This window comes from Alosa pseudoharengus, unplaced genomic scaffold, assembly GCF_046254945.1.
Source record: "Alosa pseudoharengus isolate Yale_2024_CS ecotype anadromous, Long Island Sound unplaced genomic scaffold, YU_APseudo_1.1 YU_APseudo_1.1_scf_21, whole genome shotgun sequence".
NCBI lineage: Eukaryota > Metazoa > Chordata > Actinopteri > Clupeiformes > Clupeidae > Alosa > Alosa pseudoharengus.
In genome coordinates this window covers 26,073,034-26,090,523 of record NW_027468674.1, presented here as the reverse complement: position 1 = coordinate 26,090,523, position 17,490 = coordinate 26,073,034, and the positions used below count along the sequence as shown (strand labels likewise).

The 17,490-nt window shown below is 44.6% G+C and overlaps 1 protein-coding gene across 1 annotated transcript in view; it reads right to left on the bottom strand.

The window, feature by feature from the left end:
• Positions 1-12,225, bottom strand: part of shisa8b (shisa family member 8b) — a 30,127-nt gene extending 17,902 nt beyond the window's left edge. Inside the window, exons 1-2 of the mRNA XM_076298793.1 lie at positions 11,657-12,225; positions 2,678-2,796 (exon numbers count right to left, since the gene is read on the bottom strand). Of these exons, the coding sequence (XP_076154908.1) occupies positions 2,678-2,796; positions 11,657-12,225 (688 nt within the window). The remainder of the gene's footprint in view (positions 1-2,677; positions 2,797-11,656) is intronic.
• Positions 12,226-17,490: the final 5,265 nt, after the last annotated feature.

Here is a 17,490-nt window from a genome sequence, read left to right as displayed (position 1 = left end):
GCAGCTTTCCCTGATGAAAATGTAAAACTGTCCTCCTTTGTGAGGACACTTCATGATAAAAATCCTCCTCTAAGGCTGCGCCGAAGGTACATTAAAAAGGGTGGTGTTAGCATTTTCTTAACCTAGATGCTTAAGAGTGAGATGTGTTAAGCAGGCCTGGGTGTAAGCACAGGTGAAGGAATCAGGTTTAGGCCCGGTGGGGAGGCTGGTATAATGAGACACATTCACTGTTTTTGAACTGAACTGAGGAGCAATAGGCCAGGGGCTATCAAAAAAAGTAATGCATTATTTTGATGAGAGTGGGGCGTTCAGATCAAAGCAATCCCTTCTGTTTTCCCGCGCAGGCATTGTATACAGTAGCTTGCACAACTCTCACACACACACACATACACACACACTCAAATAAGACATAAATGCAATGTTGTGCATACGTTATGCAGAAACACTATGCATTCCCCGCCTCTCAAACACACAAAGGTGTTTCACACGGTGTGACTGCATGAGCAGAATGAGCACGCGCCCCCTGTGAGTCAGCAACTGGGACCAATCAGCATGGTAATTAAGACCTGTTCGTCATGCTCCCATTCCTCATGAATGTTCGCTCCTTCTCCATCTCTTTCTCTTTTTTCCTTCCATCTCTCTCTCTCTGTTTCTCCCCACCCACAATCAGGCAAGCGCATCTGTGCGGATTCATGGCGCCCTGATGATGTCTCAACTTGTCATGTCTGATAACTATTGACAGATGGCGAACTGTATGTCATAGGTGTTTTTGCGGGTATTATATGCATAATACTTAATTGATTAATGCATATTAATTAATTAATACAGCAGCTTCTATGAAGACTAATCAGGGGTTGCTGTCAAAACACACATATACACACACAGCTACTCTGCGAAAGATCTGCCGTGGCCGCCGAGCTGTTGTTGACCTGCGAGCTGCCTTGCCAACTGCAGACTAGCGTTAACGGTGAAGAGCTGCAATCTCACGGAGCAACAAACGGTCGCTGTTAAGTCCACCGAATTGCGGATCTACACGATCGCCCAGTACTTTGGATTGTGCTTCCAGTCATCTCCAGACTGCAGTCTACAAGGCCTAGCTTCTAACGTTAACGTTATCTCCAGACTGCCATTAAATCCACCAGGTTGGTCAGTTGCTAAAGAACTTTGTTGGCATTACATCGGTTGTGAAGACACAGCTCTGTGCACAGTTTTCACGGATCATCATTGCCCTTGGACATTTTCAGCTGGTTTGGAAATTGGACTAATTTTAACATCACTTTTCCCCCTTTTTAAATATATTTTCTTTTTTTTTATTTGTTTATTTGTTTTGTTGTCTGTCTTGTATGTCTTGATGTCATGGGTACGCTGGCGACTACGCCGCTCCATCCGGCATCTTTTGTCTTGTTGTTATGTGTCTTGTTTGTGGAGCGCTTTGGGTTGCACTATGTGCATGTTAAATGCGCTTTAAAAATAAATCTGACTTGACTTGACTTGACACACACACACACAATTAACTAATAATCACAAAAGATATAAAAGGAAATAGTAATTCATAGTAATTTTAAATGGATATTGGAGTCCATACACAGAGACCCAGAGTGTCCAGATTGTGGCTGAATAGAACACCCTTTTCATTCTGTGTGTGAAAGGCCAGGCAGCGAGTCCATGAAAGAGGCCTGTACGCGTGACCATGTGGGCTCCTCTCTCCAGAAACTACTTTCACTGTCAAAAAAGCCCTTTAAAGGAATCCAATCAGGCACTTAGCACACTCAATGGCCTCTAATCAAACCCACGTCCACTCCCCCCCCCCCCCCCCCCCCCAATCTGGCTCTCGTCCACACTCTTAGCCGGGGCCAGACGTGGCATTGTGGCCTCTAAGTAGTCCAACATGAAGGGCATGACCCCTTACATGTGGCCAAATGTTTTATTGTTTTGTGGGCGCACTGCACAAGGGCAGCAGCGGTGGGAGGAAATCCAGGCCCTGAAGGGAGAGTTTGTCACACTCTCCTGCTCTCACACAGTATCTACCACAGAGAGTGGCTCTGCCACACGGGCCCAGTGTTAAAGATCGCTCCCCAAACGCACGTGTCCACTCATAGTCCCACTGGTCGCAGCATCTACCAGCTCTCTGTGAGGGCCATTCATATGTGTAAATATCACATTATTATTCATGTAAAGATGAAGATGTTGTCATTCGTATTAGCTGCAACTTAAGTCTGACAGGGTATCCTAACTGCATCCGAGCGAGTGACTGTCGCGTAGCATTGAATGCCCTTCTATTGCGTCATATTTCTCATTCAACAAGCAACGTGAGCATCAAAAAGAAGGGACATTAAATAGTAAACAAATAATGACAAAAGTTTTGCTCAAAAGTGCACTGCAACGCACTACTTTGCATCGTGTACAGTTTGGACATCCAACTGAAAATAATCACTAACACTCGCTCGCATTGTGTGCAGTTAGAAACTTAGTTTCTATGTCCCTGTGTGTGTATGGGTGCTCTTGTACAGTACATGAGAGAGAGAGTGTGAGAAAAAAAGACTGAGAAACTTTATTGTGTGTGTGTGTGTGTGTGTGTGTGTGTGTGTGTGTTTGTGTGAGTAAGTGTGTGTGTGGGTGCGTGTGCCTGTGTTTATTCCTGCATGTGGATAAACCATGTATTGTCGCTATCACTCACCACTCCGGCTGCGCAGCATCCTGGCTGAGCCATTGGCCCCATGGGAGGGGTTGTTGTTCACGTTGCTGTCCACTGTATTCACTTCCACTCCCGGCTGCTTCAGCAGCTCCTGCAGGGTCCTGGGAGAGTAAAAATAACACACCTTTCTTAGCTAAACACAGGTCAAGTACAAGAGGGCTGCTGAAGTAGTGACAAAGCCAGGTTGCAGTGCATGTTTTGGGGATGTGCATAACGGCATCACAGTAGGCTACTTTTTTCAAATGCTTAATAACAAGGGATTTGTAGTCTGTTACAACATGGTAAAATCTTTTTATTGACAATTTTATTGACAAGCCATTTATATACTATAGATTTGGCAATTTATGCATTTCAGCAATTTATGCACAGATGTTGATGTTACAGTTTGGTTGGAGTTCGTCCTATTTTAGTTGTTTAAGTAGACAGAGCTGACGCAGAAGCCCGTATAATGGAGCTCATAGGGATTAGTTAATAAAGTGTAAATTGGACAGTAACAGAAAAAAGAACAGAACTCTTTCTATTTCTGAGCTCATATGATTGTTTTCACTTTGCCACAGGTAAATTCCACTCTAAATCCACATACGTCTTGTCAAAAAAGGATTAGTAAAATGTGGATGTGTGAAAATAACTGACTCAACTTGTTAATGCAATTAGTTATTTTAAGTGAGGAATGGTAGCCTGGGTTTTCCCATGCTGCCTTGCGCGCGAGATTTTATTCACGTTGCTAGGCAGCCTGGATATCATGGAACAAATTTTCGCCTCAGTTAGAGGACCAATCACAGAACAGAGGGAGGGAAGTAAGACGATTACGACACACCGTAGCTGTTATCAGCCACGTACTGTACAGACGCATTTGATAGACATTCGTAGCGCCCAATAAACAGTTCTGGGCATTCGTAAACCACGTTTCAAATACGAGAAAATGAATGCCTAGTTCCCAGACCCCGTCTCATTTGAGATGAGGGTATGACGTTAGCCAGGCTAGAGGAATGGCACATTCCTGTGACTCTGGTCAATTGGTGCTATTGCTGATATTCTAAAGCAGACAGGAGCAAGAAGACATTTAAATGGTATTCAGTACAGCTCTTTAACCTCCCTTGGAACTATGTAACAGTATCAGAGTGGGTGGCCAGGGACATGAAATATGCACTATAACCTACAGGTTTAATATTTCCCTGGTCAGGATCATAAGCTCATATGGGGTTCTTTTGCGTGTGAGTGTGTGTGTGAGTGTGTGTGTGTGTGTGTGTGTGTGTTTCACCTTCCCTGCGGGGTGTGTTACTGTACTGCTGTGTGAAACACTCTCCTCTCCCTGTGCCAGACCCCTCTGCCTCTGCCCACTGGGCTGAAACCCATCCCCCACCTCCGATACACACATGCAAACAGACACAGCCACACAGCCGTGGCTAGCTACCCAGGTTGACGAGATCCAGTGTGATGCAAGGATCACTCCCTATCTGTGGCCTGCACCCGTGGGAGCTTTGTCCAGCGAGTGCGAGCAAAGAGGAAGGGAGACAGCTAGATCAAATTAGGACATCTGCACAACATCACACGTTCCAATGGCAGAGTTGTGGGAGCTGGAACGTCTGCCCAGCTGGAGGTATCTACCACTGGACCATTGAGTGGACAGGCTGAGAATAAGAAAGGTCTCCTGGGGCATAACAGCTTCCATTAATGTTTACATCCCCCTCATATGTGTTTATCTGAACAAAATCACTCTGTTGAAGAATCCTCTAGCATCTCTACAAATGTGAATCTTCTCCAGCTCTTGTATCAAACATGTTTGTGTGACAGAGTGAAAACAGTTCAAAGAGCCTACCAATGCAGCTACATTGAGGATAAAAGAGTGTAGAATACAACAGAACTTCTTTCACAGGGAAAGTGGAGAAAGATATTTTTTATACAGCAACACAATCATCTTGCTGGGAGCCACATTGGTGGCCTTGTTGATACGTGAGGGGAGACATGTGAGAGGGGAAATGAAAGACACAAAAATCTAGTTTGACCCATATCTCTACGGCTGGTGTGATTCTGCATCTGCAGGCTTAGTCAAGTCTACAGGAAGTGAGTGTTTATCACCAACACCACTTAAATGAGTATTGTTTGGGGAAAAGTATTTTCTTTTCCTGATAATTGCTTCCTTTGTGCCTTGAATTGATGCTACGGGTAATGTGATTATTATTGTCTCTGTCAATGAGCAGAATTGTCATTAGGAATGCCAATTCCAAGTGAGACTACTGTGTCATTAGATCTCCCTCAAGGGGCCTACAATATACTCCCGTTCTTCACGGCAGCCATGCCAAGGCAATGCTGTCATACCGCCCCCCCATTTCACCCGTGGGACAGGAAATTCTCACTCATTGAGTCCGCCTGCCATAGGGACCTACAGTAAAGCCCGAGCAACGAGACCCATGCAGGATCCCCTGTGGATAGGCTCCCAGGTGGGTAGCTAATCTGATTATGGGATTCCAGATGTGGAGCGAGAGCGAGCAGGTGTGACTCAACCCCAGAGCCTGTCATTCAAGAAAATGTTAAATGGGCGTGAGTGGTCAGGAATGGTTATTTCATTGGCTCTTTTCACGATAATTATCGCTGTTGTGTGATAAACTGGTCTTCCTTGTTGATAACATGCTGGTCATTTCTAAGACATCTAACCTGCATTTGAGCTGCAATTAACCAATTGTTATCATCTTTAATGTATGAAATACTTATTAGCTTTGCTTACTGTGCAGAATTTGATGTCGAGCTGCCAAACTGTGGGTCGCTGAGAGGGCAAAGCCCAAATATTATGGGGTGTAGTGCATGTCAGAAAATCAGCCCTCTGGCTATGCCAGAACTGGGTCCCTCATGACAACCTCAAATTTGTGTAATAATATCCTGGAGGCAAAGGCTGCAGTGCTACCATGCCAGTTGGGAGTGAGAGGGCCAAACGGTTCTGTTTAACACCGATAGACTGATTCCTTCAGTGAGTGAGAACTTCTCTGCTGAGTACTGCTGGCCGAGGACTTAGCACTGAATGTTAAGGCAGCTCAGAGGATTGATTATTCTCCACCTCTCGCTCTCTCTCCCCCTCAGAGTGCAGCTCTGTCTCAGCCTCCCACTTATCCTGTCTCTTTGTAATTCTTTAACTCATATTTTCTCTGTCATGCTAGCTTGATCTCTTTTGCTCTTTCTCTCTCTCTCTCTCTCTCTCTCTCTCTCACACACACACACACACACACACAGACCAAGCCTGAGGCTCTCCACCCTTTTCACGTTGCTAAATATTTTGCTGATTCTGACACTTCAGTTACATCAGAAATACCAGATCCAACTGTGCAAGAAAGTCCTTTTTATGTTTTCAGAATATCAAATGTATCCTTTAATTGGTGGAAGGGTGTAAGTTTATTTGGACAGCGGTAGCCCACATATTATCTTGTGTTGTCTTAAAGGAGTCTGCTGTATTGAAAGTAAAGTAGGCTACCCTATACTTAAAAATGTCTAGACAAAAGGAGAAGTTACTGAGTGCTCTGTTATCATCTCCAGTTAAAAATGTTAAAGGTGCTCTAAGCGCTTAGATGTTTCATATGTGACATAGCGTAGAAGCGACTGTGAGACTGTTATCAGCGTCACGGGTTGGCTTCGATGTGAGTGGTTGAAGTAGCACGTCAATAGATGATGGACAAGTGGCTTATTCAATCATATGCAAGCATTTTTTGATTAGGCCCAGCCTTCTGAAGCAACACTCCAATGGATTGGTCCCAGATGGATGAGTGGAGCTAGGTGGAACGAAATTCATCTGGCGAGAGTCAGGTTAGCTTAGAGCACCTTTAATAGAAAATATGAGAGAACTCCGCATTCAGTATTATAGTATAGTATTATTTATAATGCCTCATAATGATTTACTTAAGGCAGTGCAGGCTTATGTCAACCATTATGGCTTTATGAATGCTTTATAAGCCTTTTTTATAAATACTTAGTTCATAGAAAGTGTGACCAAAAAACATTCCATATGACATCTCAGTACTTTCCTTGACAAGTTTCTAGTACATTCCAACAAAGGCCTTTCCTTGCCATTCCCACATCCTCTGGCATTATGTAAAACACAACCATCTCTGGTTCTGGGCCAATGCGATCTTATCATCCTTTTGTCGAATGCGGTATCTTATCACATTATGGAAAGGCAAGCTGCAGATCGCTTAATGCTCCATAGCAATAAATTATCCCCTCTCCCATGTCCAGATCTCTGATATCTAATTAAACACACTCGCCCCTTGTCCTCATCAAGGAACTCCGAGAGCCCGATAAGTCCGCTTCATAATCACTTTGCATATCCAATTAACCTGACGTGTGCATTAACACACTGGACTGAACTAAAAAAAATATTTAAAACGAAACTAGAGCAGACATTTATCGCTCACCACCCTTGGTGTGCTTTCTCTGTCAATACTAATGTTTCTGGAATAGGATCAGTGTCACTATCTCTTTTCCACTGGGTAGGGTTTAAATGAGCTCTACTGGCTTCCTAATAAAGAGTAATGATATCGCAAAAGGCACAGATAGAGTAAATGAGAGCAGAGCAGCTAAGTATACTCTCTAACGTGCAACATGCACTGACAAATTTCAATTTTATTTGAAAGGGACAGTGTGCAATTAAAACATAAATGTAACCATTTGATTCATTGCACCAGAGTTAGCCTTGGGCTAATGTGGACATCCTCTTTGCCCTTCACTAATATTGTGATTAACCTTTTGCTGTGTTTCCCCTTATGTTCTCTCATATTTGCCCTCTCTCCCTCTCTCTTTCTCTCTCTGTTCCTATCAGTCAATCGGTCGTTCAATCACAGCTCCTCTCTGTATTTTTACTTCGTTCCTCTCCACTTCAGCGCGAACCGGTTTCACTTCGCTCAGCTTCATCTGTCAGGTAGGATTAGGCCGGTGGAGCACGGCTCATGACAATGAAGCGCTCGCTCCTGGCCCTCCCCTCCCCGCCACTCGCTGGCATTAATTACACCAGGAGATGACAACTCACCTTCCCCTCATCTTTCTCCGCTGACACATTAATGACCACTCTGCTTATATATAAAAATGGTAAAAACGGAACAATCGGTGCCAATTATCATCCATCACTTCATCTTTCATTCACTCTGGTCATCTTTTTGTCACATATTAATGGTGCTTTGTCACAGACATGGATTAAAGGACAGCTTTTTAATTCATGGGAATCTGAGATATGGAAGCAAAAAAAAAAGAAACTAGTATCATTCATTTGATCATTTAAGTCCTTCTTGTCATATCAGGAATTTCCAATGGCAATCAAACTTTGGTATTGTGTAGGGGGGATCTAGTCTCACAGCCTTGGTTTGACACTTATCCTGGGCTTACACTATGCTCCATCAGAAATTCATCATGAAGATATACTCTTATTTCATCTAAAAATCCTGTTTAATTTCCTTGACCTTGATTTTCAAAATGATGACGTCAAAATGCCTTGGCGAGGTAAACCGGCATATCCTCAAGCCGTCTTTTTGAAACAACTGCTAATATTATCTGTGCAACCTCAGGAGCGATATGCTAATCGGAACACAACGCCTGATTATCTCCATGATACAAATGCAAATGTTGCTACAGAGTGAACTGCAGAGCTTTTTTCTCTTTAAATCCCTCTCCTTTCCTTCCCCAAAACACCTAAAATGATCCTGTCTCAATCTATCACAGTCAGAGCAACCAGCAGAACACACTTTAGTTCAACTTTCTCTGCTGTTTGGACAGCCTGGGCACATATTAGCTCAAGGTGAAGCGCAGGACTTTGGCAAATGTAACCTACATTCATGAAGGGGGAAGGCAACAGCATGCCCAGTTTGTTTACAGATTGCTCCCAAATCTCACATCAGCGTGACAGGGCGCAACAGGGCCCTGGAGGCAGAGAGCAGAGGGTCAAGATGGGGAGCCGGGAGGCAAGAAAGGCCAACGGACGCCCATCGCGACCCCGCGGCAGTGGGTGAGCCGATTACAGGAGAGGACAGTCACCCAAATCAGAGAGACAAAAAAGACCCCCTGCGAAGATGAGACACTTGCCTTCGGTGTCAGGTTGAGTTAGACTGCTGAGGAGCCAGTGGAGAAGGTGTGTGTGTTTGGAGGGGGGGGGGCAGTGGGGGTAAGGAAGAGAAGGGGAACATGGAGGGTATAAGGGGACTAGGGTCGGGTGTGGATACAGTAGTTGTCAGTGGTTAAAGTACTGAATGGGAAACACTGACAACTTCTTGTAATTTCACTTAAGGTTGTTTTTTTTCTTCTTCTTGATACAGCAGGTTTACTGTGACTCATGTGCTTTTGATGTATTCAAAAAACAGAAAGTAAAAGGAAAAAGTCACATTGAGGCCTGAGCATCAATGGATAGAATATTTAAGAGGCGTTGCTCATCAAAGAAATAGAGGCAGGGAAGAAAAGAAAGAAGTGAAGAAAGAAAGATGGACAGAACACAGTGAACGAGTGAGGTGTCAGGGAAGAGTCTTCCCAGCCGCATATTATGCTCCGAGCTCGTCCTTATAACATGGTTACGGATCTGTTCCTTCACAGGCCATGGTGATTCCACGGGGTCAGACCCTTTCAGTAACTGCGTTCCACGTTATATAACGTGATATCTCAAAGGCCTCATGTCCCCGGGGAATACCACCCATACACTCAGCGCTTGCTCACACACGGCGTGGGGGAGGCGCATGCTACACATTCCCTGGCTCAGATTGCTACGCTCTGCCTTTCTCTAGGTGTAGAAGAGCGCGGAGGCCGATGTGCTGCCTCATGGCCATCCCGCGAGGCCGTATTGATGTTGTGGTGATGTCAGCCGCACTCCCTGGCGCTAAATGTCACCGCCATGACTTCGCTTGCCCATTTCTTCAGGGTGTACTGTATGTGACCAATACTCCAGAGCGCATTTGGTGAAGGTCATGGTGCCATTTTTGATTTCAGATAGAGAGATTGTCTGTTTATTAACAGAGACTCCATAGACAACATGTGCTCTTTGTTATATGCATATTTACTGTATCTGTTTTTTTTTCTCATTTTCATCCAACCTTTGTATTACGATTCACTGTTATAATGACAGGGGAGAAAAACACACACGTTTATGTTAATGTAAAACAAATTGTCTTGCCTGCAGAGGGGCTAAAAGGGAAATTGAGTCCATAATTAATGAAACGGTCCCCAAAGAACATTGAAATGATTTGCTTTGGACATTTTAGCTTTCTCTCACATGTAGACACTGGCTCTGAAAACCAACTTTCTGGCACATGTTCAAGGCATATTTGTGGATGCAGTTCATTGCATTAATTAGACTATCAAATATGAATCTGTTTGATCTAGATAAATAAAGGTCTAACGTTAAGGAAGTGAGTTAAACCTATTGAGTTTTGCCTGTGGCTAACAAAACACAAATTATTTAATGTCACTGTAGCCTATTGTACACATATTAGTAACCCAATAGACATATTTCTCTGTAGACCCCAGCATACATGGAAAATCAACACTTCCTCATCTCTGAAGAACCTGTGGCTGCTCATGGATTAGCCTGTTAAACTGCAGCACCAGACAGGTCTGAGGTCATTCAACAGTGGAGCTCTAGCGGGAGACTCTTAATCTCAAATTTTGTTGAAATCTCCTTGCTGAGCGCTAATCTGAAGAAAACTGTTAATCTTGTAAAAAAAAGAGTTAATCTTTTAGGACGTGTTAATCAGTAGAGGGCTGCTCTATTTTGGAGAGGTGCTAACCTCCCGGAAAAAAAGTGTTAATCTTGTGAATTATGAATTCAGAATATTTATTCTGAGGGAAAAAGGAGGCGGATGTCTATTAGGAATGCAGGAAGGCATGAGAAAGCAAGGAGTTTTGTGTGGAAAAAAGCAAACAAAACCTGTTAATGATTAAAGGATTGCAATGGCTCAGTTCATTATCAGAGGAGACATCCATTGATATTCAAAGTAACTGGGCCAGCAGCGTATAAGCCTCCTCCTACCGTCCTCCAGTTTCTGAGAGATGATGAAGGAGGGGAAATGACAAGAAGGACGGATGCAGGAAACAAGGAGAGCCCATGACCATGAGGGGGAGAGAGATGACTACAGCCAGGAGTAAGGGGGAGAGAGGGGGGGTGGAGGGAGAGAGGGAAGGATAAAGCAGGAGTTTGAGTCTGAGTCCTTTGTTCCATATTTTTGTTCTTAGTAATGATGTCCTGGGGGTGGTGTAACCTTGAGCCAGATATTTACACTGAGTTCCGTTAAAGCCACTGTTTTTACTGCAATACTTCCAAAGAAGAGTTTTGATCTGTGAGAGGATGTGAGGAGGTTTCCCACATATATTATTTTTTTGGTTGTTTTTGTTTTATTGTCACTGTGTTTGTATGATCACAAAAAATGCTCTTTTTTGAACATTTTGCCCAAAGGGAATGCAAAACCCTCTTGACCCCTCTATCTTCTAGGATGCAAAATTATTATGTCATCCCGGGATGCAAAAACGTGCAGCTGAATTCTAAATAAGGGGTCCCCTGAGAGAGTGAAAAAGAGTTGAAGCCAACCCAAAGGAAATTGGCACCAGTGATCATTGCCGGGGGGCGATATGACCCATGTGAAGTGACACTCAGATCACAAACAGCAGAACTCCCCTGAGAGAAACATCAAGAGTTCAGATGGCCAAGCCAAAGACAACTGTAGCCTAATTTCCAGGCTGACATCAATTCTCGTTGCCGTGGGGATGTGTGAAGTGGCAATCCCCAAAACCACTCTCCTAATAGCCCTCATTCCAAAAGTCCACCCACATCGTCCTGCACTATTCACACTCCCAGTGACCAGAACCTCCATCTAGAGCCTGCCTACTCCCATTCATCCACAGACCCGTTTAGACCGGTTCCCTCCTTCCTACAACTCTGCTCTCATTCATCCACCAGAACCACCACCACCACACCCCCAGCTTGGCACACACCAACTCCCCTCTCACCTGCTGTTGCTCAGGTCATTCTGCCCTCCTCGGCTCCTCTCCAGGCCCAGCTTAGTGAAGATGCCCACCAGCACCATGATGGCCACCACACCGCAGATGATGTAGACGATCATGTGCGTGCGGTCGCGCTCCACGTCGGCCTGGTCGGTGACGGTGATCACGGGCTTGCCCGTGTTGGCCCAGAGCGGCGTGTCGTAATTGGAGCAGGACGTCTGGTCCAGCCGCTGCTGGCGGAACTGGCAGCAGAAGCGGTAGAAGCAGGTGCCGCAGCAGTAGAGGAAGACGCCCGCCGTGCAGTTAAACGGCGGGTCCCACTGGCCCATCACGTCGTAGTAGCCTTGGCAGCGCATGCCCGTCGACGGGACCGTCTCCTCCTCCATGGTCGGGGTAGTTAGGGTCAGGAGGAGGGTGTCGTCCGCCGACTCAGAGGTCACCGGGGTGAAGGAGGTCACCTCCGTTTGATTGGCGGTGGTCATGTCCAGGTCGGTGGTGGCGTCCTCCTGGGCCAGGGAGCGACACCCAAGCAGTGACATGAGGAGAACTCGCAGCAGAACAGAGTCAGACATCATTCTGATCCCCTTCACCCTCAAACACACACAGCGCATTACAAACCCACTCCACAGAGAAGAGAAGCCTGAAGGGGTTAAAAGACAATTGTCAGCGAGAGAGCTTTTTCTTAAGCGTTTTTGTTCACCTAAAAATCAAAATTCCCCAGAGAAGCTCAGTCTTTTCCTCATTCCAGCTGTTTGTGGTGGTGCTGTTGTTCTTGCTGTTTATGAAGATGATGATGTTTTAATTATACGATGACATCAGCCCAGGAATGATTTTCCAAGCGGGAAAATTACTCACATAGTTGAAAATGTCAGATGACTAATGCAAAGCTAAAATACTATTTAAAAAAGTTTCTTATATAATTCAGTTTCCTTGATGCTTACCACTCAAAAACATCCAAAATTAGAGATAAGGAACTAGCCTTCAGCAAGTTTCAACAGAAAGGCAGCATCTTCTGAACGACTCATCTCATGTCAAAATGTATCAGTCAGAGCATCCCAGAAAAACTTGTCACTTCAACGCCACTACCTTACCGTGGTCTCCTCAACAGCACTGCTCACTGAAAACACATTGGTCTTGTATACCTTTAAAGTACACATCAGAATTCTTCACCGACCCGAACGTACATCCCCCAACAGTCTGGACTCCTGCGATTATTTTGAAGTTCCGTCCCTTTCCCAGGAAAAACATCCTCACTTCCACAGTTTTGTTCTAGATTTTCTCCTTTTTCTAGATTATCCTGGGAACGTCATAGTCAGGTAAAGGTTCAAACAGGTGCTTCGGTCCTTAAATCCAGTTATTGCTACTCGGGGTGCCGGTGTTAAGCTCCGGAGAGAAAAAAAAAGCAACAGTTCTGAATCCAAATGAAATCCCCTCTCGTTTGACGGAGCACTCCGCGCTCCACTAGTGCATCGCACAGAGAGAAAGAGAAAGAGAGAGAGAGAGTGGAAGAGAGCAAGCGAGAGTAGTAGCGCTCCCATCCAGCTGCTGTTCACATCATCCCGGGAGGGGGAGAGAGAGAGAGAGGGATGAGTGAGAGGGGGGGGGGGTTGAGTGAGAGAGGGGGGAGAGAGAGAAGAGGGGAGGGGAAATTGCTACTCGACTATTAAAGGATGCTTCAGAGCCTTTGTGTGTGTGTGTATGTGAGTTGTCTGAGCGTGGACAAGCACATGTGTGTGTTTGTTGGGTTTACATATGTATCCTTGTGAGTGTGTGTGTGTGTGCATATGGATTTCTCTGTACTCTGATTACAATTGCAGCTCTATACATCACTTTTCTATTAACTCACCTGTTTCTAATTCCCCCTCTGGTCCCTTCCATGTGTCTGACCCACTGTCCTGCTTCTCTTTCATGTCACTCCTTCCCCATTTTCACCCCTCACATAAACTGCCACAGGCTGCCATCCTTACCTAAAGATAAATACATTTGTATGGAAATACAGCTTGTGAGTCTGTTTCGGCATGATTAAAGTCCAAAGGGTTTTTGGCTCTGAAAATCCGCTTCTTAAAATTTCCAACCTGTCATGGCACAAAGTGATAAGTCAGAGGCCCAGTCAGTGGTAATCATTTTGCACGGCATGGGTTGTAAACAAATGACTGGAGTCACACGCGAAGACTGTTTATGTTAGTGTTTGTGCTTTAAGTCAGTGATGTTCTTTACCTGCATATCCTCAAGGAGAGAGCTATCACTTCAGGTTTATAGGAGTTGCACACAAAATGTCCATTTCCTTGTACAATTTAGTTGTCATGTTAGAGTATATATGATTAAGATGAAAGACTGGTGATTGAAAAATATTAATTTAATAAATGTAGCTGCACCATTCATCAAGGTTATATACTAATGGGATTTTGTTTTCAAAATGTTCAAAATAGCATCTCCTTGTCATAACACTTAGTAACACAAAAGATCCATATTAGGCAGGTCTTTGTCATCTAGGAAGAATCTAGACAACTCTGGTGTCATCTGTGACTTTACTTGTCTGATGCAACAGCTGAAAACTTGCATTTCTGTATTCTGACAACCTTTTCTATTAACCTTTCTTTTTGTTTCCTCTTTTTTTCTGTCCTATGGTTTCAGTCCCACTCTCTGTCAGAGAATGAGGAATGAGCATAGTCCAGTCCAGGGCAGGTGCTAGCTGACATCCTCCTCCTCTGTCCCTCTGTGTGTGGAGGGTGGCTCGCCAACCTTCCTCTGATGCTCTCCGGTCTTTCCTCAGTGTTCTTTGTTCCCCCTTCTAACTCCTCTTTTGTTCGACTCCACCACGTCATCTTCTCTTCTCTTCTCTGGCTCTTCCTCTCTGTCATCCTCTTTCCCCCCTCTCTCCCTCTCTCTCTCTCTCTTTATTTGGCTTTTATCATTCCCTCCATACCTGTCTCTCACCTCCTTTGATTTCAGAGATGAGTAGCAAAGCTGCAAGTGGCAAAGAGAGTCTGGTGGCAGGAGTCATGCCAGGGTTGTTTGTGTGTGTAGTCTGCGAGTGTGTGGGTGTGTTGTCTGTGTGTGTGTGTGCGTGTCGTCCCCATCTCTGTCTGATTTCACTCTTGTACCTCTGTGTCTTTGTACAGAGAGGACGAAGAGACGATGGGGAACAGGCCAGAAAAAGTGTGAGTGTGTTTGCATGAGTGTGCGTGGCGGGGGCGGGGGTGGGGTGGGGTGGGGTGGGGGGTTGTAAGAGAATGCGAGCCAAGAAAATAGACACCAGGACAGACACCATAAGTGATGTCAGCCTGCCCAAAGGCAGGGTGAGTAGAACAGACAACATGGACCTCAAGAATAGACACACAGAACAAAAGATAAAAAGAGAGAGAGAGACAGAGAGAGGGAGAGCAAAATACAAAGAAAGAGAAGAAGGAGAGCAAAGACGAGCTTTTGCTGAAAGATTGCAATGTTGTGAAGTCTGAATAATCGCCTCTTGCATTAATGTTCATCTTGAACTAGATTCTGAGCAGAAGTGCCTGTAGGTCCCGGCGGCGAACACGCCTAATGTGCCCCCCAATCAGTATTCAACAGAAGATGGGGAGGAGATGCAGCTGAATTTTTAATCCGCTTTCTTATTCGTTGACATAAGGATCGCTTACAGTATACCCCTCTTTTTTTCCAAAGGGGCGAGTTCTCTTATTTGGCTGGAAGTCAAAAGCTCATGCTCATCTCCCATGCATCTCATTGTCTGTGTGTGTGTGTGTGTCCATCCTCTCTCTCTTTCTCTATTTCATTCTGTCATTCTCTCTCATTTGATAGTCTTCTTTCTCTGGCCATCTCATTTCTTTATGTCATCTATCACTCTGGGGCGAGCTATTGCCACGGCATCAACTTCTCAATGGGAAAGTGCAGATCTGTTCGCATCTCTTTGGGTTATTTCCTTCTTTCATGTGAATGCGGCCCCATAAATCCCCCACCCCCCCTTTCCACCGTTACTTCCTTCCCTCATTCTAACTCCAAAAAAGAAGCCCATTGCTGATTTATGCCACTGGAAATGCACGGTGTCGGTTACAACGCCTCGGATATTTTCAGAGAAAGTTGCTGTTGCGTGAAATATGCCCCAACTCTCTCCGATTGAGATGGGTATTAGCAGATGCACAGCACACAGCCGAATGTCTCTTTGGCCTGATGCGATGGGAGAGAGAGAGAGGTGAGGTAGAGGTTAGCTTTAAATGGAGGGATTGGGTGGAGATTAAATGGGGCCATTTGAAGGAAGAGCAGTGTGCCGCAGCACTAAGGAAGCTGGGAGATGAGGCAGTATGAATATGACTATTGGGTTGCAGTCTCAGAATGTTATCCTGTTGAATGCATTTAAAGAGTTCTACATTACACCTCAAGTTCTAATGCCATTTTGTTTGCACTTGGAAGGCATGAGCTGCTGTCACTATGAGTAAACATACAAACACTTCTCAGTCTAAAAGAATCTTCTTGGAGTTATCACTCATGGTTTTCATTTAGTTGGAATGATGCAGTAGCAAATAAACAGGTCAACAAGTCCAACAACAACAACAACAAAGATCTCTAAGAAATGAGTGTCTGCTGATGTCCTTGCTGAGTAACGTTTCCCAATGTGAGCAGTGCGTAGCTTCAGTCATTAATCTTTCCTTAAGTCACGGATCAGGGGGAACAGTGTAATTAGAGCACATCAGTTAATGAGCAAAGAGAGGACTCTTTGATGCTACACAGGGGAGGTGTGGGAAATATAAAAGCCAAACTAGTGGACTCTCACCTTTGATCTTATGTAAAGAAAGAGGGTCAAAGGGACCACAAGCAGCTCAGTTCATCATCTGGGCAGTGCGCAGAGTGTATGGTTACCTCATAAGGATGGAACAGTTCATGTGGTGGACATCATAGAAGTTTTGAAGGACATACCACTTTTTTTCTTCTTTTTTTTCAAAAGTTGCATTATGTCAACATGGTATGAGAGAATATAAACTCGTAAATCAGTAATTCTAAAATGGAAGCATGAACTTTATTTATTAGCATGAGGTATTATATGTCATGCTTTGGACAACACCATAACCATGTCGTGACAGTCTGATTCTGAATCACCAAGACTTCTGTCTTGGTCATCTCTTTGTTGCATGTTGTCATGCAGTCAGTGTCAGAGCCAGTCAGGTGGGAGATTACTCTTGACCTGTAAATGATGACGAACGTCAATAATGAGGTCAGGTCCCTCTGGACAGAGGATCAGTCTTTCATGTCCTGAACAACCATAAGTGTCTGAAGGCAGGCAACCTGTGGTTTGACAACACTGAGCAACATATCTGATCAGTGATTAAGGTTTTCACCCCTGTCTCTTTCTCACCTCTCATACCCTCACACTCATTAGCTGAATATAAGACAACTAGCTGTCCCGTCTTCTGTGGACATTCTTCAGCAGTCTTCCATTTGATCGCTCCATCATGCATGAATACTACTCATTATTGATGGTTCTACACAAAAATGACACCCAGATACCCAGCCAAATATAAGTCTTACAACAATGGAAAAAGTCAACCCCAACTGTTAACCATCATCACAAGGACCAGATCTTGAAAGGGTTAATGGAATGACATGATTGTGTGGAAAATTATACCTCTGCTGTCCCCAGTGAAATCAAAAGCCAAAATGGCAAAATCTTCAATCAGGGAATTTTGTGCAAAGGAATGTAGATCCTTCTGCACAATTTGTTTATGCCTGATAGGACAGTTTTTCACATGCAAGTGCACCCAAGATATGTCTGTACTCTGTAGAGGAATGTTTAACTCTTGCACAGGGTCAAATTCAGACCAGTCCCTGTGGCCCAGTGTTCTGATTGAGCT